The sequence below is a fragment of the Podarcis cretensis genome (assembly GCF_951804945.1).
Source record: "Podarcis cretensis genome assembly, chromosome: 4".
NCBI classification, from domain to species: domain Eukaryota; kingdom Metazoa; phylum Chordata; class Lepidosauria; order Squamata; family Lacertidae; genus Podarcis; species Podarcis cretensis.
In genome coordinates this window covers 66200972-66228237 of record NC_137173.1, presented here as the reverse complement: position 1 = coordinate 66228237, position 27266 = coordinate 66200972, and the positions used below count along the sequence as shown (strand labels likewise).

Below are 27266 nucleotides of genomic sequence, written 5' to 3'. Positions count from 1 at the left end.
AAAAGAAAACGTTCATATAGTATTTCTAACTGCACCTGCAATTCATGATATCTTTAGTAAAGCAGGGCATGTTAATGTACTGAGAGAGGTTGACACCACAGCAAGAAAAGGCACAAGAAATATCCAGGAATCGACGTCTGGCTTCTCAATACGTTTTGCTTACCAATGGCCCAATAGTTTATTCTTGACATTATACCTACTACTAGAACTAACTGAATATTCTATGAAGACTTCTAAAGATAAAGGCATTTATGGCATCCTCTGGATCAGTGCCAAATTTCCTTTGCCACAAAGATGGAAATGATAGAACTAGTTATTTGATATATAAGGAGTTAAGAGGTATTACAACAGAAGCAAAAACGAAACAAAAGCAAAAAGGCAAAAGCAAAACACCTTCACTGCTTTCGGTCTTTCCTGCAGAAGGCAGAGATTTTTCAGCTAGATGTTGGCTTACAGCCTCTTCACCAGGTGACCCTTGGTTTTTCTGACCAGCAGTCTCCCTTTGCTGGTCTTTATGCTTTTCTGCCCTTTTCTTAGGCGTTTCTTGGTTGAGATTTGAAGTGGCACGGTGTTTCACAGGAGAGGCCAGATACTGTTTAGTAGTTTTGGGAGACTGTGGGTAAGTCTTCGTAAGTGTTCTAAAAATAAATTCAAATAAATAATGCAATACTGTATTGCCAACAGATCCCAGGAAGGACAGGTCAATTGTTAACTGATCTTAACCTTGGTTGATTTCTCCCACTTCCCCACTCTTTGCCCTTTTACATCAAATAAAACATTATTTTATTTTTATTTTATTTTAAAGCTGCAAACATATAAGAATATGAGGATTAAGTTTGCAGACTGTCTGTTCTTAGGCAAAACAGGACTGTGACCAAAAACATTCGGAAGAAACAAATCATGCGCCAGGCAGCAAATTAGTCTGTTAAAAAAACAGGGAGAGAGAAATTGTGCCAACTGGGATTAACAGCAAATCCATTTCATACTTGTTCACACAAATTACACTGTCATGAGGCAATGTGGTAGGCTCACAAAACATGAAAATACTTGAAGCATTACTCCCGGAGGGGGGCGGGAATTGAGTCTATGACAAACATACCCTGGGCTTGTATCAATATACAAGTTTATCTCATCTTGTTTGTGTGAAAATATACCCTAACAATTAAGCAAAGACACTACTGCACATTTTCTGTGGTCTTTATTGAGTTTAGTATTTTGCAGGTCAATTCTATCCAGTGATGCAGACTGATCAATGAACTGTTGTACTGCAGTATTACATTTTGTGCTTGTTTCGCTGTTGTTATCTGTCTGTTGAAAACTTCAGTAAAAATAATTTAAAGAGGGAGACACTGTAGAATACATCTAAAGAACTTCTGAATTTATATTATCTGTTTTTGACTGGGAACACAGTTTGGGACATTTACTATTTTAAAATAACCAGTATCTACTTTTAAGTGAGGGTTTTTTTTGCTTTTTTTTGCCCAGTCAGCTGATTCTATAGATTTTTGTAGACACCACCCTATTACTAAATATCTATACCACTTTCTGACTCAGCTCTAATTTCAGGCAGATAAACTTCTTTGTCCCTTTTGTCCTCTAGTCAGCATTTCTTGGTTTCCGATTAACCCTTTATTTTCTGTTTATGAACCTTTTGGCCATATACATCTTTCCCTCCATTTACTTTTTTCTTTACTATTTGCTTTATCAAAGCGCTTCTTGCAGGAAGTAACATAACAGCTTGTTCACCTTGCTTATGTATGAGCTATTTCTCTCTCTTTCTTTTCCAAACAAAATTGCCTTGGAAAATAACCTTTACAAATTTTGTGAGGATCTAAAGTACTGCACTGCCAGTTCAATGTATCCTGCAGGAATGTTAGTCAGTCTGCCGTTCAACAGCAGCGGCAGCAGCAACACTCTCGTGCAATGCTCTCTTGCCAGTTAGTTTTGAGAGGACATCCAAGCAAGCTCTGCCTATATGCCCTCAGTGGCAACATTCCAGCTGTTGGCCACTTTAAACCCTTACATGACTACCCTCTAACTGGTTCCACATCAATAGAATTGGCTCTTCCTTACTTCTGCTGCTTTTATGCTCTCCCCCTCCATCTGATGTAGGTGATGATCCTAAGCTAGTACAGTGGTACCTCGGGTTACATACGCTTCAGGTTACACACTCCGCTAACCCAGAAATATTACCTCGGGTTAAGAACTTTGCTTCAGGATGAGAACAGAAATCGTGCTCCGGCGGCAGCAGGAGACCCCATTAGCTAAAGTGGTGCTTCAGGTTAAGAACAGTTTCAGGTTAAAAACAGACCTCCAGAACGAATTAAATTCTTAACCTGAGGTACCACTGTAATAACTTCAGTTACCATTATTTTCTGTGATATAGTTGGACTGGGTGCATTAAATCAGTGGTTTTACAACCAATTAAGGGTACAATCAGAAAAATAAATTTGTTGTAGATTTTAACAGTTCTCCTCAGCGAACATTTTTTTAACCCAGGTCAGACTCCAAGTTTGTGGGTCCTAGACAGGCCACGCTAAGCAACCCACCCACCCCCTCACCCAGTGTCAACCCACCCACCACTACTTGTCCTTTCTTGCCTGGCAGTGTATTTGCTCACAAGTTTACATAGCAGTGGCTGGTTCATTACAAGTCACATGAATGCAAGGAGAGGATGGAGCAGCACTCATTTTCTGCTCACAAGCCCCAGGCCATGACACAACTTTGCCAGGTACACCTGCAACCAAGCCCATGTGAGAAGGATGGGGCGGCTGACAGCCGCCTCATCTCATGCATAAGCAGGTTTACCCAGTGGTGGCAGTGGCCTCTGACAGACTGCCACCAGGTAAACTGATGAAGGAGTGGCGCTGTGAGTAACTGTCCAAAGTGTTCTGAGCCATTGGAAGTGAGTGGCTGTTCCCAGAAAAGTGTCAGTTCTATTGCTAACAGACAAATGTAATCAAGCTAAGTGACGAATCTTGCTTACTCATCTATGCCCTCAAAATATAATAAGACACTTTATTGGCAACCTAGGCATCTCTAAAGAATTTGGGCCAGGATTGGCTTGGGAAATATTCCGTAGCAACAGATGTTCAACATGCTACAGAACAAAAGGAAAAGAAAAAAGTGATTCAACACGATTAGAATCCTGTGTTCAGGAAATTGCTGGTTTCCTCTTCAGATATATTATGATAATGAAACTGATGACTTTAAGACTGGCATTTTTCTCTTGAAAACTGCCTATGCCCTCCCTTCTTTCCCCTGCATCAGACTGCTCATTGAGGCAGAGGGGAAACTGCATTCTGATGAATTCCGACCCTAATTCTCCCACTGGCTGCTTTAGGGACAAGGGGAAGGCTGAAGGAGACTGGTCGATCCTTGAAGCGACTGTGAGGGAGGATGGGAAAAAGGGGGGGCAAATCAGATTTTGCTGAATTGTCTTACTTAGGAGTTGCAGGTGAACCTGATCGCTTGGACATGGCTGCTGGAGAATCAGATCTTCTAAGAGGAGATCCCAAACCAGATGATGTGCCAGGGGTTGTGGGCCGCTTCTCCTTCTTTTTCTTCTCATTCTTAAAAAAGAAGACGACGAAAGACAGGTACTTTTGGCATCTGATGAAACAGATTTAGCACAGATACCCACAAACAGACTTGTATGTACAAACCAAAATTGTATTTTAATTTTTTTAAACAAGTTTTGTGAAAGCTTGCAACATTTCCCCCCTATGGCCATCAAAGTTACACTAAATATTTATATTTATACACAAATATAATATACAATATATATATTAATCAAAATATTGCAGTGGCAAAGTAGTTCAGTTAAGTGCCCTTGCATAGAGTTCTCTCAGGGTATTTTACAAGCAGTGGTCAAGTTCCAAAGTATCATATAGAAACCCAAGCAGGGCAACCTGCTTTTGAAATTGAGCAGAATTTTTAAAAGCCGTTTGCTATCTGTGAAATGTTGGGGGTCAAACATGCTACTGGTATAGCCACAATGCTCTGAAATACAAGAGAAGATGCAGAGGGACCTTAATAAAATATATAAATCCCACCCTCCCAACTGCTGCTGTGTTTCTTGGTCAACAAAACAAACTGGAGTTATAACAAGGTTTGGGAGGAAGTATCAACTTGTGACCATTAGTAATACTTCTGCAGAATTTTTGAGGGAAGCTTAAGTTCTGGGGGATCTGAAGGGTGGGTCAGAGACTTAGCATCTCATATTCTTATTTTAGTGTTTTACAAGTGAAAGCAACTTATTCCATTACGTAATAACTTTTGAATGGTCAAGTGATATCCTCTGATGTCCAAAATTCTACAGTACATTGAAGAAAGCAATGTTTATTTAAATTACTTGTATCCTATCTTTCCATGTTAAACTTTCAATGTGACTTTTATTTCCAAACTTAAACTAAAAATAACAGTACAATAAAATTAGGTGAATTCATACCAACCTGAGTCCTATACATGCAACCATTTTTAAAACATGGTACCTTACTATTGCATGAATTACTCTTGATGAAGAAGAATCAAGCAAATTACACATACATTATTCGAAGTACTGTAGTTATAACTAGTGCAAAATGTAGGTCGGCATAACCATGATCAAGCAGTTTGCACTATACAGAAACATATCTCTGGCATTTGACTATGTCTAGCGCTAACCCCTAGCCACCTGCTCTTATTATTAATTTATTCTTCTCAATACACATACTTGAGTATTATTGAAGAAGAAAAATACCACAGGGTGTTACTCTTATTGTTTTATCCTTGTGGTACTTGGTTAGTTATCAGACAGAATTCTAAGAGCGCACCCTAGTGTCCACAAATATTATAAAATTAGAAATGTACATGAATGCATTAAAACATTTTCCTTCTTATTTGCAGCGCCACGCGGAGCTGAAACAAACACAAAACAAATCCTCTAGCAGCAAGGGAAACTGTCAAAACCTACCCCAATTAAGCATTAGCATACTTTAGCTCTTAAAAGCTAAACTATTTTTCTGCTGAGTTAGGACGCAAGAAAGCAAGTTCAAATTTCAAAACAAATTATTTGTAGTGATGCACTCAGATTTTATTTTATTTTTTAAAAAAAAACCTTTAAAAGCACTGAAGCCAGTGCTTTAAAAGGTACAATGCACTGACGGTTATATCCTTTTAAGTCGCAGATTCTTATAATCTAATTTCAAGTTTCAAAAAACTCTTCCCATCTGGAAAATATAATATCACACCAGACACACAGACTCCCTAAATACTTGACCCTTCAGCTCAACATAACAGAACTTAGTGCAAGCATCACTGCTTATGAATATCTAGAGAGCAGAGGAATGGTTGCAACAGAGCGGCTGGAAGCAGGAGAAACAGAGAGGCCATTTACTCTTTAAACACTGACCCACAGAATACCCAACCATCTTATAAATATACTTAAAAAACAAAAAGAGCATCTATCTTGGGCCGGCCAAGTTTCAAGCCCACCTGTGGCACTTCTGCTGCAGTTGCTCCTTTCATTGCATCGGATGTTGACGCAGATGCTGCCTTCTTTCTCTCCATACTTCGAGTGGGCGAAGGCTTGTAAGGAGATTTAAGAGGGCTAGCTGGCGCTACACGAGGACAGATATGGAATACTAAAGAGTTATAGTACAATAGCCAGAGCAATAGGGAACATAGACAAAGAAAGCGAGGGCGGAAAAAAGGGGGGGAGGAACAGCAATCTTTATTAGAAACAGAAAAACACAAACTGTTCAAACACATTAATAAACCATATTTTCTCTCTTTATACAACCACCACACATTTACTGAAGTGCCTTCACTAAGCTTAAAAACTTTAGGCCATAGGAATAAATAGTTCTTCTATTGACAGGTTTTAAAGAGATGGCCACTCCTAACAGATTAAAATCTCTTGTTGAGAATTATTTTTGTTATCGGTCAATTTTTCATGACCATTTTAGATTCAGAAACATGTCTAAAGTAGTATCCTAAGGACTGGAGAAATCAGATCTAAAAGTGATACATGGTACAGATGTTACTAGTTTGATAACTAACTTTGAATCAGAGTACTGTAGTTCACTGGCTAGGAAATCATACTGTCTTGTTTAGCGTTAGTAAAACTGCTTTTAAAGTCCTAGTATGTCATCTGAATGGATACTACTTAGACTCCTAGAAATTTGAGTTAAGCTTAATTATAAATCACTATTTAGACAATTTTTAAATTTGTTTTGTTATTTGTTTACTTTCTAGCCAACCGAAATGTTACATTCTTCAACATAATTGCTAAGGCAACCAAGCAATAAAGCTCCTGGATAGAACTCTGTAGCTTTCCTTGTTTTTGAAGGATTATTATTACATGTGGAATAAGATTAATAAATTACCAGGGGTGGGGGTGGGAATCTTGAATTATTTTTTTCTATGAGCCTAATACATTCCTTAAAACATTAGGTTTACCTGAATCACTGTATTGCTCAGAAAGCATTAATGTACTTCTGCTTCTGGCTAAAGAAGCTTGTGTGGGAGTCAATAGTCGAGAAATAATAAAGTTTTCCATAGGACTAAGGTGCATGCGATGAGCTGAAGAATGGAAACAAACGAAAAACATTAAGAAAAAAGCCACTTCAAAAAATTGCAAACAAACATAATGAATGGCCAAACGAAAATGAACGAAGGGGAAAAGAACAAATAACTGGGCATCTTGGAGAACTACAAATCCTTGGATTTAATTCTTCTTAGGAGGGCTTCGATTTTCAGGGTTTTAAGCCGAGTACCTTATGTGTTATTTGGTCTAACAAGCAGAATGGACATTAACGTATTAGCCTCTCTTATGATTTTCCACACTTCTTCATTAATATACGAGACACACTTGTGTCGAAGGGTATGGTATATTATATGCAACGATACTGTAGGTTAGATAATGCTAGAACTATTAATGAATGCCTTGATTTATGAAGTGCTGCAACAAGGCAGCAGTTTCAGAGCAACAAGTGCTAGAATATTAATTCTAAGCCATTCCTTCTAGTGTTGAAGTCAGCAATATTAGCACCCTGGCAGTTTGCCCTACTCCATGCTATACAGAGGGTTAAACTAGCCCCTTTTTGCCTGCTAACTAATAAGCTTCCGGGTCATAAGAGCTGTGGAGTCCAGGACAAATGTACACTGGCCATAATTAATAGTTAAGAGAAAGATTTCCTAGCAAATGGGAACAGAATCAGCTAGCTCTGCATTGAATGTCAGGCACAGGACTGGATGTTATACCCTATTTAGATCCATCGCTTCTACCATTATAGTGAAAACTGCTTAACAGAATCAGGTGGTAGGTAGGCTATGATCCAAAGCACACATGAACGGAATTAAGTTCCACAGAAAATTAATAGAATACCATTGTTGCACCAAAAAAAAGCACCAAAAAATTTTTTACAACTCCAGGCTCAAATAAAGTTTACAACAGAAAAAAGCAAAAACTTCCTGTAAGCAGTGAAAAATGAAGATGAGGGGGAATAACTATTCTCTTAAGAACTATTTTACAATGGTACCTCGGGTTACATACGCTTCAGGTTACAGACTCTGCTAACCCAGAAATAGTACCTCAGGTTAAGAACTTTGCTTCAGGATGAGAACAGAAATCGAGTCCCGGCGGCAGCAGCAGGAGGCCCCATTAGCTAAAGTGGTTGCTTCAGGTTAAGAACGGACCTCCAGAACGAATTAAGTATGTAACCAGAGGTACCACTGTACTGTAATTAAATATTTTCCTGCTGGGTATTATTGCTGACATGGCATGGATTGCCGAAGCCCAGTAAATCTACCCTCAGACGTAGGTGATATTCATCCATTCCACTATAGAGACCTATTTCTCCCCCCACAAAACTTGCCCAAGGAGCTCGCTCTTGCTTTCTTCTGTCTACAGCAGTCTCTCTCAGACTTCTTCAATATGGACCCTCTCTTCAAAACATGTCCCGTTCTGTTCTGCCCTGCCCCAGCCTAGCACAATGAGCATGCACAGAGTTTTGCAGACAGGCTGCTGTGTGTAAGGATCTATGCACTAGTATATGAATCCCAACGCTGGCATTAGAAGACAAACAGAGCTGGGTTGCTCTGATCTCTAGTCTTAAAATAACACACAGGCAACCGTCATGAGAACAAAGCAGCTGCTCTTCTCCTACATGCAGCTAGCTCCACAAATACTGTGTGGATCAGTGAGATTCAAGAGGCACGGGACAACCCTTTCCTACAAGTTCCACAATTGCCTAGAAATCCACCTGCGCATCCACTACGACGAGGTACTCCACATCCTCTGGGACTGACCTGTCCTACAGCTTGAGTGCCACAGGTGTACAATGGAGGCCACCTATTAGCCATCCAAATTTTCCCCTAAGGGAAATACTTGTTTCTTGGCATATCTGGTAATGGAAAATGTCAAAATTAAAAATCAAACCACTAAGGTTGTAGGCTATACTAAGGTTACCAGATGTCTCCGTTTCCTGGGGACACTCCCCCGGATTTACAAATCAGTTCCCTAACAAAATCCATTCATTCCTACTGAAGTTGAAAAGTGTCCCTGGATTCATTGAAAAAAATCTGGTAACCTTAGGCTATACTCCTTAGAACTACTGAAATGGACGAGGTTTATGCTGAAGAGAGAGAGAAAAAAGCGGCTTTGATGCCTGTTTTAAAATTTAAAGTTCTTACCTAAGCAATACTGAAATGTCTGAAAACAGGACTCTTCGTTTTCTAAGGGAAAGTTTCCTTAATATACTTAACCAAAAAAAGAAAACTGAAGTGATTTCTGCACTGATTTCTGGTAAACATTACTGCCTTCAGAGGATTAACCAATTGAGAAAAGGAAGGGGCTGGGGGGCTGGGGATGGAGAAGAGAGAAAAAGAGAGATGCACTTTAAACACAAAAGGAGAGAGATCATTTCTGGTGCGACAATGAGCAGCACATTCACTTGCCTCTGTCAGGGGAACATGTTATTGTTGCTGTGGAGTGGGAGAGGCGCTTATTGATAGGCGACTCCATTTGCTTTGGCAGATTCATTGTAGAAGCTGAAAGTTTGTCACATGCTGCAGAGAGATGCATTGAAGACATTTATATTCATTCCACAGTGCCAAATGCTCCCACAGCTAACCTTTAATTTTGTTACTGTGGACCTTGTGAATGAATCAGCACAAAGAATAAAGCACATCTGATAAAATCCACAGGCTGGAGCTGCTCGCCCTGTCTGTCTGTCTGTGAGGTATAATTCAAGGCAGACTTTTGGCTTACAAACATTTCAATGTTACAGTATGGTGTAAGATTATCTTATAGTGACTGGAGGGGGGAATAGTACTAAAGAACAACAAAAATGAATAAAAATTAACTCTACTTTTATTTAAGCAACAGTGATGCGACAAACATATCCTGCTTTTTGCCTACGCCGTGTTGACGCTGGGAAGACTTCCCACAATTTTCAAACAATTCAGAGCTCTAGAACAGTGTCGGGGAACCTGTGGCCCTCCAGTTAGGCTGCACTAAAACTCCCATCATCCTTGACCACTGATTATCCTGGATGGGACTAAAGGAAGGTGTGAAACTCTAGATGTTAAGAACATCCGGACACAGAAGTCAGAGGTTGGGCTCAAACCACCAAGCTTCTGGTTAACAGCCAGACACAATGACCCATAGGGCCACCTGACTAAGGAAGTCACAGAATCATGCGAGTTTGTAGTGTTGGAAAGGACCCACAAGCGTCATCTAGTCCAACCCCCTGCAACGCAGGAATATTTTGCCCAATGTGGGGCTTGGACCCATGACCCTGAGATTAAGAGCTGCATGGGGGGTGGTCTGCAATTGTGTTATGTGCAACTCAGAAGACATGGAATCCCCATCTCTAGGTTCTAGGTGCACACCTGTAGAACTTGGGAGAAGGCAGTGGATTGCACTCCCCTTGCTTACTTCTGCTTGGTCAAATGTACTGTGCAGGAGATGGTCGTGTTGCTTCACTGTCACATTGCACTGCCCTATCCCTTCTACCTAGTGGAAACAGACCAATGATAGGGATGAAGCTACCCCCTTCTGCTCAGTTGGTTGGTTCTCCTTCCCTTCCATTCCATTACAATGCCCCCTGCACTTCACTATAGGAGGGCCAGGAGAACCCCCAGAACAGTCTTATTGGACTTAATTCAAAATAAGGGTTCAAATAACGATCCATTCTATTATTAGGTGACAGGTAACTGGGAATTAATTCTACTTGTTCATATTGTAACTTGTTCATTGTAACTGAAATGTTTTAAACTAGTCCTGTCCCCACCTAGAGAAGCTATTCAAAAGGCACACAGTACACGTGACACATGTATGTCCCACACTAGGGAAAAAAGGAAATGAACTTGACAACATCTAGTAGGAACAGGATTCAAATCACCATTATGACGTTGGAATGCCAAGCATGCATTGCTTCGTTTATAACAAAACAACAACAACCAGACAGTGAAGTTCATGGGTGCAATCCACCAAGCCCTCTTGCCACAAAGCCTCCACTGCAACAGGATTTGTGTTGCATAAACTCTAAGCCAGGGGAGGGGAACCTGTAGCCCTCCAAACGTTGCAGGACTCCAACTCCCACCAGCCCTAGCCAGCACAGCCAATGGTAAGGGATGATGGAACTTGTAGTCCGGTGACATCTACATGGCCACAGGTTCCCCTCCCCAAAGAAATGGCAGCAGTGACGCTTGGGGGAACTGAATCCAGAATTTCTGGTAACAGTGCTGTCAAGGATTGAACTGAAACAACAGAGAACACACAGGAAGTTAGGGGGGAGGACAAAATTGGTGGATGCGTTAAAAGTGATAAACGACACTATGGCACTGTGAGACTCTCAAATACCATTGGCGGAATCAGCAGCAGCAGTTGAGGCCACAGAGTCTGGAAGGAGGGTGTTGGCAGCTAAACCTAGAGGGGGTGGGGTATTTTCTGATTCACCTACACAACAACAGAAAAAATCAGAGCAAAGAGGTGATAGATCAAATCAATAACATTAAAATCCCAAACAATACAGGAGGTATTTTAATAAGCCTGTTTCTGGAAATGTTAAGAGATTATCCTTCTCCTTTTTCTGTACTGCCTTGTTGGGGGGTGGGGGGAGGAATCATACTAAAGACTTCAGCTTAAACAGGGATGCTTATACTTTTTGGGCAGCTGTATTATCACTTGGGAGATATTTCACATGAACAAAACCTATTGGGAAAAGCTGGTGAATTCACAACAAATTTAAATGATTTCTGAACAACATAAAAGCTAATACATGGTTGGTGGTTAAAAAAAAGGAAGCTTGCTTTGAAACGGAACCGAAAAGAGAGCAGCTAGAGAAAAAGGGTAAAGAGAACAATTCATTTCCAGCAGTAAATACTGCACAATCATGGAGAAGTCTCCCCTGAGATTTTAGGAGTGCCTGAGCTAAAAATAAATTGTGTTCTGCAATGTCACACAGAGCCTATAGCCATTGACAATGCAGTGGTTTATTTTCCATGGTGTCTTAATTCCCCCTACCCCACGCCCGGTATATAATCTGCGTAGAGAAACTTCGGCGTTGGCCCATTTCCAAGAAGATACCAGGGCATGAAATACAGTAAGCAGTCTCAAAATCCTTTTTTAAATGATGCACCTCGACAACCTCTCCCTCACACATCACAGTCTACTGTCACAACAGATTTTGCAGCTTTCTTTTTTTAATCCCGAGCCTTTGCAGTTTGGAATCTGCAATGCAGCCGGGCTGCTTCACTCACCATCTCTGTCGCCTGAGCCTGCAGCCAGTGCTCCTCCCCACGACCATCTCTTCTGTTTCTGCTCCAGCTGCTGACTTCTTTCCATGGATCTCCGCATCATCGCCTCTAATCGTTCCTAAGCAATTATTGCAGAAAGCAACAACAACTGAATCCAGGTCTGACTTTCTTAAAGAGCCCTTGTCACAAGGAGAGGGGGGAGAAGAAGACTCAATCTTTATTCCAGCTATACATACAAGCAGTGCTCAAAATGGTCCTTTTACCAATACTGTAAAGAGAAGTGAGGAAATAAGGCACTGGCATGTCCACTCACCTCAAAATATATGTATCCTTTGTCTGCAGTCACTACTGAGGTCAGTACAGAGGCTGAAGTTAGCAACACAAGTTACATCACCTCCAAGCATCTGCTCCTGCTGGCAAGATTGCTGCTGTGGCTCTGTCTGGGCTTAATTTGTTTAAGAATAATGCATGAGAAAGCATTAACTCTGTCATCTCAGCAGAGCTATGTCTTCTGCCTCAGTGGTGAGTTGCTGCAATGATTCCTTCCAATCACACAGAAACCTTCCTTTAATGTATGCAATCACCAGTTTGGTGGCGTTTTATTTTTATTTTTTTCAAAAAAAGCAACAACAACCTGAAAACCTGCTAAGCAGCTTAAGAATTAATGTTTTTTATTTACTATAGCTAGGTGTTTTCATTATTTTTTCCATTAGCTAAAATCGTGTCAAGTTTTTTTATGGGTGGGGGAAAGAAAAGAAACTCCATTTTTCTCCCCTCATAATTTCTCCTTCCAAGGGTGATCCCTATAAATTGTCTTCCCACCCCCCACTCCACCCCCTGACCTGTTTCCCAAGTAACATTCCTTTGTCACACAGCAGATGGCAACCCTGGAATATGATACTGAACTCTCAGACCTGGCTTTTATATTCCATGGGTAGTATTTGTTTATCCTTGTCCAACGGAAGTGTTGCATTTGGAACAGGGAAACAATCATTCAAATCTTTGCTGAGTCACAAAGCTCACAGTCACAATCTCTCTGGATAATATACCTTACAGGATTGTTTTGAGGATAAAATAGAGTGACTTGACAGGAGGAAGGGCAAAATAAAAATACAGTAAATTCTCACATGGTAAATGAATTCTACATTTCACTGATATGGGATGGAGAGTAAGTGATTCAAGCATCCACCCAGGGCATATGGTATAGTCCCCTTCATGGACCCACAAAACCCAAGACTGCAATGAGAGGGACAGCTTGTTTTAAGAGCACTGCACATGGCAAACCTATTCATCACAGAGAAGTGTTTTATCACTAACTGGTTAGCTTTCTACATGTAGGGTGAACACTAACATCAGGTGGCTTTATAACAAACGATACTCCTACTGGCAAGTGAAGTTGTCAGTTTGCTTAGAAAGGCTTTGAGACTTTCAAGGAATAACGTAGATCCACTTCTGGGAACTGAACTAGTGATCTGTGGGTTCTTACCAATAACTTACACATCAACTGCAAAGCTGGTAAACAATGACTTGTACTTTGTTACTTTTGTACAAAACCTAGCACATATTAGGCATGGGCCTGAATAATAAATCCTCATGATAAAGGACAAAAGGGTCACTTATCAATATGCTGTCCAGGTTAAGCCTTTTGTGACCCAGAGAAACTGGTAGTCATTTAGGACGTTCATAAGCCAAACCCAAAGACTAAACTGCACCTCCAAGGCCAGGCACTTATTGGTTCAGAAGGTAACCCAGTCAACTCTCACTATTACCAAAAAACTGCATCAAGGAGGAAGAGCCATAGCATGCTTTTCTAAAAAACTCAAAAATGACTTGTCCCCCCCGCCTTCCTTAATGCATCAATGTTCACAGAAACAGCTCTAGACAACCAACCTTAACTTACAATTTTGGGAGTCAAAGGAAAGATGGCAGAGGTTCAACTTCCCACTGCTCCCAAGTTAGAGCAACCATCCACCATGAACTCAAGTCTCTCCAGGCCCCTACTGTGCCCATGCAGTCATTGATCCATTATTATCCAGAGCAACAACTCCTATGCCCATCTCTCAGTGACACCCAACTTCCAGATCTAGACATGCTGCAGCAGCTTGCCTACCTACACCTCGTTCCTGCCTGTCGCATTTGGTACCCTGTGTCACAGAGGCCTGTCTAGCATCTTAATGGCACCAGACAGTTTACTGTCACTTGGTGGCATCTCTCTGCACACCACTCTTCAGCAAAAAGAGCCACAGCTATTTTTAAAAAACACACCTCATACTTGCAGCTGAATTGCTAGCTGGTTCTTACTACTGATCTCTACATCTACAGCTTGGCCTTCTGTTCCTCAGCATCTTCCTTTTGTTAACCCATACACACTTGCCTCTATGTGAGTCCTATGGACATGTATCTATCTGCAATCCAGGAAGCAATGGATTGACTTTGTTGGTATGCTTGCACTGCACTAACCTCACTTCCACCTCCTCCTCTACCTGTCGGTAAGTAGCTGTGAAGCAGCCGATTAAAGGTCAGGTCAGCACCCTACCCCACCAAGCTGCCCACTGCTGAGAGAGGGTGTGTGTATGAGTGTGTGACTGCTTGTAAGCACGTATGTGTACAAAAAGAGCAAGAGAGGGAAAGAGGGTTGGGGAACGTGTATTTGTGACAAGGGGTGGCACAGGTGAATATTTTTTTCCATTTTGATGAGGTGTTTTGTTTTGCCCCACCTCCTATAGTAATGTGGCTCCCAGAAGGTTGGGCATGCTCCAAACCAGCTGAAACAGGTCCCCACCTCCAGTACAGGATGCTAAAGCACTGCGTACCTCTTCTTCTCTGAGCTTCTGTCTTCTCTTTTCTTCAACAGCCGCCCTTTTCTGCTCCTCCCTCTGCCTCTGCTCCTCCAGCTTCCTCCATCGTTCTTCTATTTGCTTTTCATACTGAAGCTTTGCTCTCCTTTCTTTTTCCAAGATTTGCTGTTCCCTGGCAGCTTCAATAAAGAGAGAAATTATCCTATTCTGATGTAGAATACAAATCTATGAAGTGCCATACATATGGAAAGAGAATGACGCAGCAGACAAAAAAAAAAAAAAAGGAAGTCTTGGACCACTAGCGTGGCTTAGGTTTTTTTAAAGTGCAAGTGTACATTCTCTGTCTCTCACACACACTGAAGCAATCAAATGGTTCAACTTTTCTAAATCGTTAAGTGGAAAATTCAGTAACAATTGATAACCTTGGACATAAATGAAAGTAAAGCTTTCCTCAAACACGTAAGCAGCTAACTGGAGAAGTCCACCACCCTACATGGGCTGAAACATGTAGCACCAAGTCCAAAGAGGCAGAAATAATAAAACCAGATCTATACCTCCCCTTCTGCTCCTGCATTGCTGCTGCTTACTTCCCATGTGCTGGTACCCCAATTGCCACTACAGCCATTGGCATGAGCCCTCATGCTTCACAAATATTAGAGCTGATACCACCAACAGACTGGAAGGTGAGAGGCTGAGGTTGGGGGGGGGTGAATGTTGTATGGAAGAGTACCTAAGAACTTTTGTTCTTGCCAAGAACCTTCCCAAGCCAAACTATCCTAAATAGCCTGGCCTAGCAGGGCACAGCCAGAGGAGGAGGTCTATGCAGTTGATGCTTAGCAGTCCCTGTTTTATTTTTTCAAAAAATAAATGCCTCTGGTTCTAAACTGAGAAAACAGGCCAGAGCCATTGTCAGTGCAGGAAAGACTAGTGAACATGCCCCCAACCTCTGGAAAATTAGGCTTAAAGCCTGCCACCTAGATCCTCAAGGATGCCTTCCCAGAGTGGGCTGTCCAGCTACATTCAAGGAAGAAAAGTGTCAACTTACCAAGATACTTTTCCCTTTCTTCTCTTCTTTCCCTGGCTAGTCTTTGTCTTTCGTCAGTTTTCAGAAACCCATCTACAGCTAATAAACATCAAAAGAGGAAAAACCCATTTTAGCAAAATCACAGCAAGTACCTAAAAACTAGTTAAATACTTAAATTTTTTTATCTTGTTTTTATAAGGATTCCAACTGTCACATTTTTGCAAAATATTTTTGCTAAAATTTAACAACACAAGAGTACCCTAATCAGTATTTACAGGACAAACCACTCAGCAAAAAAATCAAACACACTTAGTGTTACAATTTTTGTCTAGTTTCACTTATCTCCTGTAAGGTCTGTTTTAGAATAGCATCATATAAAGCAGGGGTCAGCAAACCTTTTCAGCAGGGGGCCGGTCCACTGTCTCTCAGACCTTGTGGGGGGCCAGACTATATTTTTGGGGGCGGGATGAACTAATTCCTATGCCCCACAAATAACCCAGAGATGCATTTTAAATAAAAGCACACATTCTACTCATGTAAAAACACGCTGATTCCCGGACCGTCCGCGGGCCGGATTTAGAAGGTGATTGGGCCGGATCTGGCCCCCGGGTCTTAGTTTGCCCACCCATGATATAAAGCATGTTACAGTCATCCAACCTAGATATTACATGTATAAAGATGCAGAACACATTAAAAACCCCACCTTTCAGTCGGAAGACTCTGAAAGCAACTATCAGTAAAGCTTCCAACCTCTTGCCTGAGGGCAATATGTTTGTGTGTGTAGCAATACCAAACAGGATGAGATCAACACTGGTTTGCTAATCTTTATAATAAAGTTCAAGTACATATTGCTTAGCAATGATACCTACACACCTGAAAATATCTTTCCAATTGTGGTTAGATCCTCCACACGTTTTCCAGACTGTAAAGTGCATTCGATTTTCTTCACAGCCTAGCAGTCTTCTTTGAAAAGATCAAGAGTCTTATGTGCAGACATTTCATTTAATGCATTTTGTTCAACACTTGTATGTTTGTGTCTGTTATCTGCACTGCTTTCTGATTTTAATGCTGAATTTACTATTTGTGGTCTTACACTTTTCCCTCCAATCAAAGAGCGTTTGAATTAAACAATATACACTACTAAAAATATTTGTACTTGTCCTTCCCATTCCTCTCATTCTTTAAGGACAAGGTATAAAAAATTTCTTAACATACAGCATCCATTGAAAGGAAATACAGCTCTCTCCCTTATGCACATTCTTTTTCAGCCACCTCATTTTTTTTTAATCAACATGAATCGCATCTTGGCAATTAATTGTAATTTTTCTGTAACTGAACATTACTTTACATGAGCAAACAGCAATGTGTTATTGCTTTACCAACAGCCCAAATCTTACACCTGTCTGCTCAGATGTAAATCCCACTAAATTTAATGGGGGTTACTGTTACGTAACAGCATACAGGACTGCAGCCAAGTCACCAAGTTAAGGGTTCAATTTCAGTGTGCCTAGTTTACTCAGCATAATAAACACAGTTAACATGAATGACTTAAAAATTCTGGAGTCTAGTTACATGATACAATGGATCAAATAGGAAAAGATTAAAAGCTTGGACATTTCTTCCTCCAAAATTCCAAAGCCCACTAAGATACTATTACCTTACTATGTGTTTTGTTTTTAATTGTTATGACTTTAATTTCTCGTAAGCAAACAGACAGAAAATTGTACCCATAATATCATTTATATAAACATACTGTTGATTGCAAATTGTTCTTCCATAATCCTTGAATTATTGAATATTATAAACAATGAAGGAATCTTGGTGGAAACCCTACGTTTCTTGCATTTAGTAGTCTCAGGATGACCCCGTGTGGCCATAGCAGAGACTTGCACCTCATCATTTCCTTTGGGGCTGGACCAGAAATTCAACCAATGCAGTAATTTAGGAATCTGCTTTATTTTTACAGGGACAAATCACACGGAAATGTTTATAAGTGTGTCATCCGGAAGCAGTGGCGTAGCGTGGGGGGTGCCAGGGGTGCCGGCCGCACCGAGCGCAACATCTGGGGGGCGCGAGTCCAGAGGGAAGGGACAAGCAATCGAGGCTTGGTTGGGGTGGGGTGGGGGGTCGTCGTCTCCGTTTGGCCGGCCCCCATCGAGGAAGCGGGAACCTCTCCAAGGCGCAGCGCGCCGTCGGTGGAGGGAAGAGAGCCGCGCAGCAGCAGCAGCAGCAGCAGCAAAGCCGGGAGGAGGAGGAGGTGGAGGCGCCGCCTGCCGCAGGATCCGATCCGAGCCTGCTAATCGCTTGCTGGGAATTAAGCGCCTCAAAGAGGCAAAGGAAGAGGTGGAGCCGCTGGCCCGGCCGGGAGGAAGCTGGAGAGAGCAGCGCGCCTGGGCGCGGCGAGGTTGGGTAGGTGCGCCCTGGCTGGCTACCCGCCTCCCGGGCTCAGTGCCTCCATGACCCCTCCAGTAGCGATGGGAGGGGGGTCTGGAGCAGCCCCGGCTGGCCTGCTCCTGCTTCTCCCCCCGCCTCCTTCCCGTTGCCGGCGCCTTGATCTCATCCGGATCAGGGACGAAACACGCCCATCCTTCGGGTCACTGCTTCATTTCTCCAGGGAGAGACAGAGGAGAGGAGAGGGATTGCCAGGCGCGCGTGACGCAAAAGGCCTGCCCACGCGCAGGCTGAGATCCGCGTGGCGGGGGCAGAGGGAGGCGCTCTGCACATGCTTAGGAGGCGCTCGCTCTTTCCGAAGAAGGACCCGGCTACTGGATCAAGGCCACAAGGGCCCACCTAGAGTGGCCAAGCAGACGCGTCAATGAGAAGCACTCGAAGCAGGACCGGGGCACAAGAGCGCTCTCCCTTCCTGCTGTTTCCAGGCAGTGGAAGCGTCGCTGCCTCGAGGGCTTCCGAGATACCCTGGGGTGAAGTCCCGCTTCACCTTCTTGGGAGTCCCTCTCTTATGCTTTGGGGGGGGGGTAGCAAGGGGATCCAGCTTCTGCAGGTTAGGTGGGTTAAACACTAAGACTCGCTAGGCAATTTGGCTTCTCTTGACTAGGGCAACAGCTAAATTTATCTCTGCCAACATAACGACTACCACATATCTCTTTACTTCTGCTCTCTGCTGCATAGGGGACTTGCTTTCCCAAACAACTCTGGCTTTTATTTTTAAATGGGGGAACAGACACAATTTGCTTTTTGTCCCAACAGCCCTGGGTGCAATATGCAATCTGTTTTGCACCCAGTATGGTTTAACTAATATATGGAACCAGGGGTGCCAACTTGGATAAAACATGAGGGTGGGGACAGGTAAGCCCTGCATAATCGATCACATGATGCAACACACACACACACTATTTGAATGACAATGCCCATTAACTTTGTGGGGGCCCTCAAATATTTTATGGGGGGAAGGGACCTCAGCCCCTAGGAGTTGGCTCCTATGTATGGGGCAATTCTATCCTCAAGTTATACTGGCAGGATATGATTGCTGCTGAGTCCCATATGTCAGAATAACTCCAAGTTATGACAATGTAAGGAAGCTATGTTGATGTTACAGTGCCTAGCTTTACATTTCCCAAAATAGTAATTGCTTTGGCCAAAGGCTGTAAGGTACAAAATGACCAATGAAGGGAACACAATGGTTAGAGTGCTAGACTATGACCTGGGAGACTAGGGTTTAAATCCCCACTCAGCCATGAAGCTCACTGGGTGACCTTGGGCCAGTTATCATCTTAGCCTAACCTACCTCACAGGGTTGTTGTGAGGATGAAATGGGGAGGAGGAGAACCATGTACACCACGTTGATATGCTTGGAATATAAAGGTGACATATAAATGTAATAAACAAACATAAATAAATCTGTGGCATCAAAGGCAATGTCCTCAGAGAGCAGCTGTTGCATGCAGTGTTGTAGTGTGGGGGGTGCAGGGGGGGGCCGGCCGCACCGGGCGCAACATCTGGGGGTTAGGGTTAGGGGGCGCAAATTACTTGCCTTGCCCCAGGTGCTGACAACCCACGCTACGCCACTGTCCGGAAGTATTACAACAATCAGCATACTAATCTACTCCAGGGAAAAAAACCTGGTGCTTAATATTGGCATTGGGTGATATTTTTTTTTAACATAATCATAATTTAGCTACTGTAACACCAGTCTAAACAATTACATAAGGTTTAAACTTGCACTTTTTAAAGAATATTATCAGCCAGATGCCTGGTGGAAACTCATAAGCAGGACCTGTGCACAAGAGCACTCTTAGTGTGTGTGGGGGGGGGGAGCTGGGCGGGATTCACATCTGGCAAGCAATGTGGCCCTTGGGTTTCAGATAGAACATGGGTAAACAAGTCTAGAAAGTCTGGGGCACAAATTTTCATGGCCCCCTAACGTCTAAGGTGGCTTATTTACCAGAAGTCATGTACAGTGGTACCTTGGTTTGCATACGTCTTGGTTTGCATACGTTTTGGATTACAAACACGTCAAACCCAGAAGTTGTGGTTCGAGGACCCGATCCCCGCAAAGTGGAATGAAAACACAAGGACACGTGATATAAGGTTAATGGGCAAGAAAAGGCCACAACTTTATTGATTACAGCAAGTGAAAAGGTATTGGCTTAGGCATTGGATTACGTCAGCTGACTCCACCCACTCAGAGAGGGGTGAGTCTAAAACAAGGGGGTTTATTCACCAGTAGGTGGAGCCTGTTGATGCTAATCCAACTATAAGCTCTCCCCTGATGTCACCGAGGGTCGTGCCATGGCCTCCCGCCACGCAGGCATCGGACAGAATACACGACCGCCGGATTCCTTTAACGGAATACCCAAAATTGAAGGCGTAGACGATGGCCACACCTAGCCCTTCGACACGGGCAAGCTGGCAGAAGGCACTCTCAGAAAACACGGGGGAGGCACTGTTCAACACACATGCAGATCAGCGCGCACACACACACACACACAGTAGCAGACCCAAAGTCGGGCTGCCCGGCTGGCAGGGAGTTGCACGATCGCTAAAGGGGGTTGTGACCGCTCCAGCCCAAGCAAAGAGAAAATTAGGTGTAATTAAACCTAATATGCACAGACTAAGCCAACCCGCAACGGGAGAACACGAAACCCCCTTTTCAGCCCCGAAGCAATATACTTCCCTGTCTTCAGTGAGCTCTGTGATGACCTCTTGACTTGTGACGGGTCGACGAAAAGTGAGGCCGGGAGGCTGGCGCCGCAGCAATTTAGGCTGCTGTACACGCCCTTGTAGGCACCTGGTTGGGTACCTGTCCGTGGGCGTGGGCGCCAGCCAGGTGAGTGGGAGACAGGGGGCAAACGCCCCCTGCTTGAGGCGGAGACGGCTCCCGCCCACAACCACTCCCCTCTCTGGCAGGAGGAGAGTCTTTTGTGTCGCGGTTTGCAACCTTTTTTTGGATTACAACCCTTTTTTTGGGGGGGGAGGCCCCACTGGCAAAAGCGTGCCTTGGGTTTACAACCTGTTTTGGTTTACAAACAGATCATGGTTGTAAACCAAGGTACCACTGTATTCAATGTTAACTCTGAAAGTGTATCCTCGATTCTGACCGAACTAAGCCATCTTGAGTACAATATACATTAGGCTTAGTTCGGTCAGAATTGAGTATACATTTCCAGAATTAACACTAAATACTGTATTTTTCTGTGTATAACACGCTCCCGTGTATAAGATGACCCCTACTTTTAGGGACTCCAATTTAAGAAAATAGAGTGAGATGGCCCAGAGTTGTTCAGCTTTTGGGGAGGATTGCCCAGAGTTGTTGACCTTTTTTGGGAGGGGAATGCCGAATAACACTCACAAAACTCACTCAAACAGTCCAACTGCATACCTAGACGGGCAACGGCTATATATTTAAAGAACTTACTGCTGTTGGTCTTAATGTTTTTAGCAATGTGCTCTTCAAATTTTTTAGTAGCATTCCTTACTGTCTGCTTACATTTTGGAGGGGGCCAAACTTTGTGTTCCTAGAGATGTTGTGAGGATAAAATGCGGTGGAATGGGGAGTGGAAGAAACAGGCATGCTACCTTGGGCTCCTAGGAGAAAGATGAAGGATAAATGTAATGAGTGAAAATATAAACTGCAGATTAGCAGAATCTGAAAATGGTCTGCTTAATGAACGAACAAATGGTGAAATCAAGCAAGATGATATTCTGAAACTTCAATTCATTTCAGGAGACCCTGCTAGGAGGTTAGGCTTCATGTATCTAAGAATACATACGAAACCCACTGTCAGATTTTGGCTTATTCAATGTCATACTATATTAAGAACCAATTAAATCACTGTGGGTCACTAAGCTTTCAAATTTTAGAAGTTGTGTTAAATACAGAGCTACGACAGTCTGCTCTAGATTGTCAAGATATATATAAAACACTTTCAGCTGCTGAATAACTGCAACAAGACATAGGAGACTACTACAAGTGAAAAGACTGAGGAGAACCATTTTCTTTCAGTCACTAATTTACAAACTGCGCAAGTCCAGAGTATATCAAATAAATGAATAGATGCATCTTTTTTTGCTTGCTTAACCAACACTACTCTTTTAGTACACTAATTCCATACAGAAGGATCATCAAGTTTAAAATACTATGCAACATCCATACTATTTTATTCATCCATACTGTGTGCCTGTTACCAGCTTGCTCAACTTTGCCTCGGTTTACACATGGGCTTGTTATGTCTAGGTTTGATAACTGTAATACACCTTACATGGGCCTGCCCTTGAAGACAGTTTGGATATTACAACTGCTGCTGAATGCAGCAGCCAGAACACTAGGTGTTTGGATCATGTAACACTTATTCTGTGCCATTTATGCTAGCTGCCTATTTGTTTCTGGGCTCAATTTAGGGTTGCTGCTTTTATCCTTTAACATTCTAAACCAATGCTGGGGAACCTTTGGTCCTTCAGAAGTTTCTGGACCACAGCTCCCATCATAACTAACCATTGGCTGTGTTGGCTGGGACTGATGAGAACTGGAGTCCCAACAACATCTGAAGGGACAAAGGTCCCCCAGCTCTGTTCTGCAGGACCACTGGGAACATTTGGGATGACTAAGCATCAGCATTAGCTAACTAGAGATAATACATCTTCAGACTTAAGTTATTCTTGGAGAAATAAAGTGGAAGCTTTCATTCTCTTCCTCTCATAAGTATTTAGACTAGAGCAACAGTATTACAGTGGTACCTCGGGTTAGATACGCTTCAGGTTACATACGCTTCAGGTTACATATGCTTCAGGTACAGACTCCGCTAACCCAGAAATAGTGCTTCAGGTTAAGAACTTTGCTTCAGGATGAGAACAGAAATTGTGCTCCGGTGGCGCAGCAGCAGCGGGAGGCTCCATTAGCTAAAGTGGTGCTTCAGGTTAAGAACAGTTTCAGGTTAAGTATGGACCTCTGGAACGAATTAAGTACTTAACCCGAGGTACCACTGTAAAAATCTAAAACTTTATGCTCCACCTTCCTCTAGGCCAGGCTTCCTCAGCCTCGGCCCTCCAGATGTTTTGAGACTACAATTCCCATCATCCCTGACCACTGATCCTGCTAGCTAGGGGTCATGGGAGTTGTAGGCCAAAAAACATCTGGAGGGCCAAGTTGAGGAAGCGTGCTCTAGGCTTGGGGGGGGAACACAAAGTTGTAGATTTAATATACAGTACAGTTGCTCCAAATATTTAAGACCTGTTGGCCATGCCTTGCCTGATGTGTCTTAAGCACTTAGCTTATTACACTCCAATAGTTCCTCTTGCACCATATATCCCCCTTTTCTCCCTGCTCTTCCCCACAGGCTGCATTTAAGCTCACTGTCAATACTAGGAGGAGGAATTAAATGCCAGTGAACTAGAATAAGTGAGAAACTGGCATTTTCTTCCACCAGGTTACTCCTAACCCTGATAGGGTGACAACTAAGTTTTGGGGTGACGGAGAGAAACATATTCAATTATGGGGCAGGGTGAAGCATAATAAATATATGGAAACTTAGGTAGAAGTACTTTGAATACTAGTGAGAATGGTCACGTGAGAAATCCAAATACTTGGAGGCAAAGCCTTAGGAAATAAGTGTCATACTATCAATACTGAAGGTTGGCTGAACAGAACTAATGAGGAAGTCTTATCACACTAAGTGAGCTAAGAAGGACACAGTATAACATAATCATTCTGACCTTGGCAGACTAACAGAAAATTTAGTATTGAACACCCTTCTGTAAAATTTGTGGAATAATTACAGTAAAGGTTTACATTAGGCAGAAATGAATGTAAATTTGTTATCCATCTCTCTCCTGCTTCTCCCTGGCAAATATTGTCAAGGAAGAGCCCACTATGGTCTATGTGTGTGTGTGCTACAGCTCAGCAGGAGTAAGACACTATTAGTGGGAGGCAAGAAAGCTCCCTTTAGAAAAAGAAATTATTGTCCAACTGAGAACAAAAACAAGCAAAGACTTTAACAAAATAGATCCATGCAGACAATAAGGGGAGCTAAAAATGAATGCAGGCAAGCTGGTAGTATTCTATACAATAGGTCCTCATATCTTACCTTCTTTTCAAGGGTTACCATGCAGTAGAGTAGTGAAATTTAATGTGAGTTATTTAATTTGTTATTGTACTTTCAGTACACAAAGCTCTCTGGTTAGTTAACACAAAACATGTACCCCCCCCAAAAAAAAATGTACAACACACACACACACGCACACACGCACACACACACACACACACATATTAAAAAAGACAACACCAGCAAATAATACCAAGCAAATAGTTTTGGAAACTGGGATAGGAAAGCTAGGAGCCCTGTGGCTCCTGGGACGTAGGTTGTGGGTGCCAAAACAAAATGCCTAGGCGCCATTATTATTATTATTATTATTATTATTATTATTATTATTATTATTATTTTAAATAATATTTATTCAACTTTTAAAGATTACAAAGAGAAAAAAGAAAAAACAAAAAAGAGAAAAAAAGACAGAAAAAATACAAACAATTAAAAAAAACCACACAGATCAAACCTTTACATAACTTTCTTTCCTTTGCTTATTTCCTTGACCTCCTCACACCTCCCTTTTTTGTATTCTAGTTCAATTAGATATTTCAGCAAATCCTTTCCAGCTTTGTTTTTATCCTATTAATTTATCTTAATATACTGTAATTTTACATTCTCGTCTTTCACCAATTAACAAATCCATTTTTACCTAATCCTTTATATCATTTCTGCTAAAACCACATTACTTCATTCCAACATCCTTCTAACATTCCTTAATTTTGCAATGTTTCTGTAAATAAACTTTAAATTTTTTCCAATCTTCTTCCACCGACTCTTCACCTTGGTCTTGGATTCTGCCAGTCATTTCCACCAGTTCCATATAGTCCATCACTTTCATCTGCCATTCTTCCCGGGTGGGTAAATCTTGTGTCTTCCAATACTTCGCGATGAGTATTCTTGCTGCTGTTGTTGCATACATAAAGAAAGTTCTGTCCTTCTTTGGCACCAATTGGCCGACCATGCCCAGGAGAAAGGCCTCTGGTTTCTTCTGAAAGGTATATTTAAGTACCTTTTCCATTTCATTATAGATCATCTCCCAGAAAGTCTTAATCCTTGGGCACATCCACCAAAGGTGAAAGAATGTACCCTCAATCTCTTTACATTTCCAACATTTGTTATCGGGCAAATGATAAATTTTTGCAAGCTTGACTGGTGTCATGTACCACCTGTATATCATTTTCATAATATTCTCTCTTAAGGCATTACATGCCGTGAACTTGATACCTGTGGTCCATAACTGTTCCCAGTCAGCCATCATAATGTTATGTCCAACATCTTGTGCCCATTTTATCATAAGCAATTATTATTATTATTATTGCTGCCATGCTAGCAGACCAGGCAGCCCAGCAGCAATAATATATACACATACACACATGCTGCCAGGCTTATCAGGTGGTTTGCAGGGTAGCGCTGCAGCAAAGGACAGCAGCTATTGATTGATTGATTGATTGATTGATTGATGCCAGGCAAATCTGGTGTTTTGCAGGGTAGTGTGGCAGCAACAGATGTGTGTCTTTTGCTGCTGCTGTGCCCAGCAGACAAGGCGACTGCAGCCAGGCAAATGGAGATGCCAAGGGTGGCATCCGGACATCTCCATCCAGTTGCAAAAGGCCGGCTGCCTGTTGCAAAATGTGACTGGTGCCTGGCTAATTTTGAATGCTGAGCAAATAAATACATAAACAGTGACTAAAAATACTTACTTACATACAAACAAACAAACATACCTCCTGTCAGTTTAAGACTATAATTGTAAGTCACACTTACTAGGTCCACTGAACACACTGGGGTTTTTCTAAGAAAACATAGAATCATAGAATTGTATTCATAGGACTATGTGACAATTACTTACGTTTGGGGTTTCTACAATACTGAATTTCTGAAACTCCTTTGGTATATATTGTGCCAAGCTACTTATCCAACTACCACAAATATGCCAAAGCGCCATATTCAGAAGTCTGCACATCTTGACTGCCTGAAGTCATCATCTTTGATGTTGCACAGCTTTGAAAGTGCTTCAGGTGTTTTCAAGATACAGTAAAACTGTGGGGGGGGGGACACCTCTGGCTTCCTCCTCAGCTCTCAGCTCAGAAGCAGTGGAGGGTGTTAGGACTGACTGTGCTGGATTTTTGAGAGCCTCATATTTCTACAGAATGGGGGTTTTCATCAGATTAGATTTAAAAAATGCTCTTGCCCATATTTGTAGATTCTGGTCTATTTGGGTACTATTATATCAAATGCAATGGTATTATTTTTGGCCACATGCGATAGCAGCAAAATAAAATTACACTGTGGGCAACTCACACTATGTTAACCCTGTTGATGAACATAATAACAGGCACAATGATTGTCATGGTAGAGATGGCAATTTGAGTGTACTTATTTTTCTGGAAATTCAAGATAAGTAATATGTGTTCACAGAAACTTAAAAAAAACACCCTAAAGCAGTTATTAAATTTAAGTGCAAAAGCTTTCAAATGCAGAGTTCGCAATGCTCTGTTCCATCTGTTGTGGCAAGCTACTCAGTTTAAAAATAAATAAATCCCCCTGTATATATATATTTTGTTTAAGCAAATTATGTGTTACTAGTTTTCAAACTTTCTCATTCTTGAATTTCCATAATATATGAACACAAAAAGCCAATACAATAGTCTTGCTACACCAGAGGATCATATAGCTTTAAGAATTAAAATATCCAATTGAAAAATCAATAAATGTACATTTTGACCAAGTCATGTACCGGTATGTTTTCTTGAAACTGTTAATAGAATGGAACATTCCATTTGTATTATTTAAATCTTCATTTTTATACACTGCAAGATAGTTACTAGTCCAAGATCTGCACCCAAAGAGTTATACAAAGTCAGACCTCTTATAACTCCTAATGAAACTGTGGTAAGAATCAAAAGTAATTTGCTGCAGGCTGAATCACACTAGCGAGAGTCAACTAGAGCTAAGCAAAGCAACAATAGAATGAGGGCTATATAAGATCTGAGTGCTAGAAATAGAAGATAACTTCATCATTCATTTCTATCATAGGAAAAGTTGTTTTTCACAGCACAGGTGGTACCTACAACTGTTTTCTGTGGACCAGTGATGCTAACTTTAACATCTGAATTCCCTCTTCTATCATTCCCATCTGTTAACTATAGGAAAATC

At 41.9% G+C, this 27266-nt stretch overlaps 1 protein-coding gene and 1 long non-coding RNA gene across 11 annotated transcripts in view; one reads left to right on the top strand and one right to left on the bottom strand.

Moving 5' to 3' along the window:
- The window catches only part of LOC307214001, a 257787-nt gene that overhangs the window by 207971 nt on the left and 22550 nt on the right, over positions 1–27266 (top strand). The gene's annotated exons all lie outside the window — the stretch shown is intronic.
- Positions 1–27266, bottom strand: part of MAP7D2 (MAP7 domain containing 2) — a 52591-nt gene that overhangs the window by 10584 nt on the left and 14741 nt on the right. For 2 of the 10 annotated variants that reach the window (XR_013837782.1, XM_079972217.1), the window contains exons 2-10: positions 15589–15666; positions 14559–14722; positions 11749–11863; positions 10850–10945; positions 8941–9051; positions 6442–6564; positions 5476–5624; positions 3445–3572; positions 394–638 (exon numbers count right to left, since the gene is read on the bottom strand). Coding sequence is in view for 9 of the 10 variants with exons in the window: in XM_079972217.1 (XP_079828343.1) it covers positions 394–638; positions 3445–3572; positions 5476–5624; positions 6442–6564; positions 8941–9051; positions 10850–10945; positions 11749–11863; positions 14559–14722; positions 15589–15666 (1209 nt within the window). In the remaining variant the exon portion in view is untranslated. Of the gene's footprint in view, positions 1–393; positions 639–3444; positions 3573–5475; positions 5625–6441; positions 6565–8940; positions 9052–10849; positions 10946–11748; positions 11864–12058; positions 12502–14558; positions 14723–15588; positions 15667–27266 lie in introns of those variants that run through there. The other 8 variants (XM_079972219.1, XM_079972221.1, XM_079972222.1 and 5 more) reach the window with 8 other exon arrangements.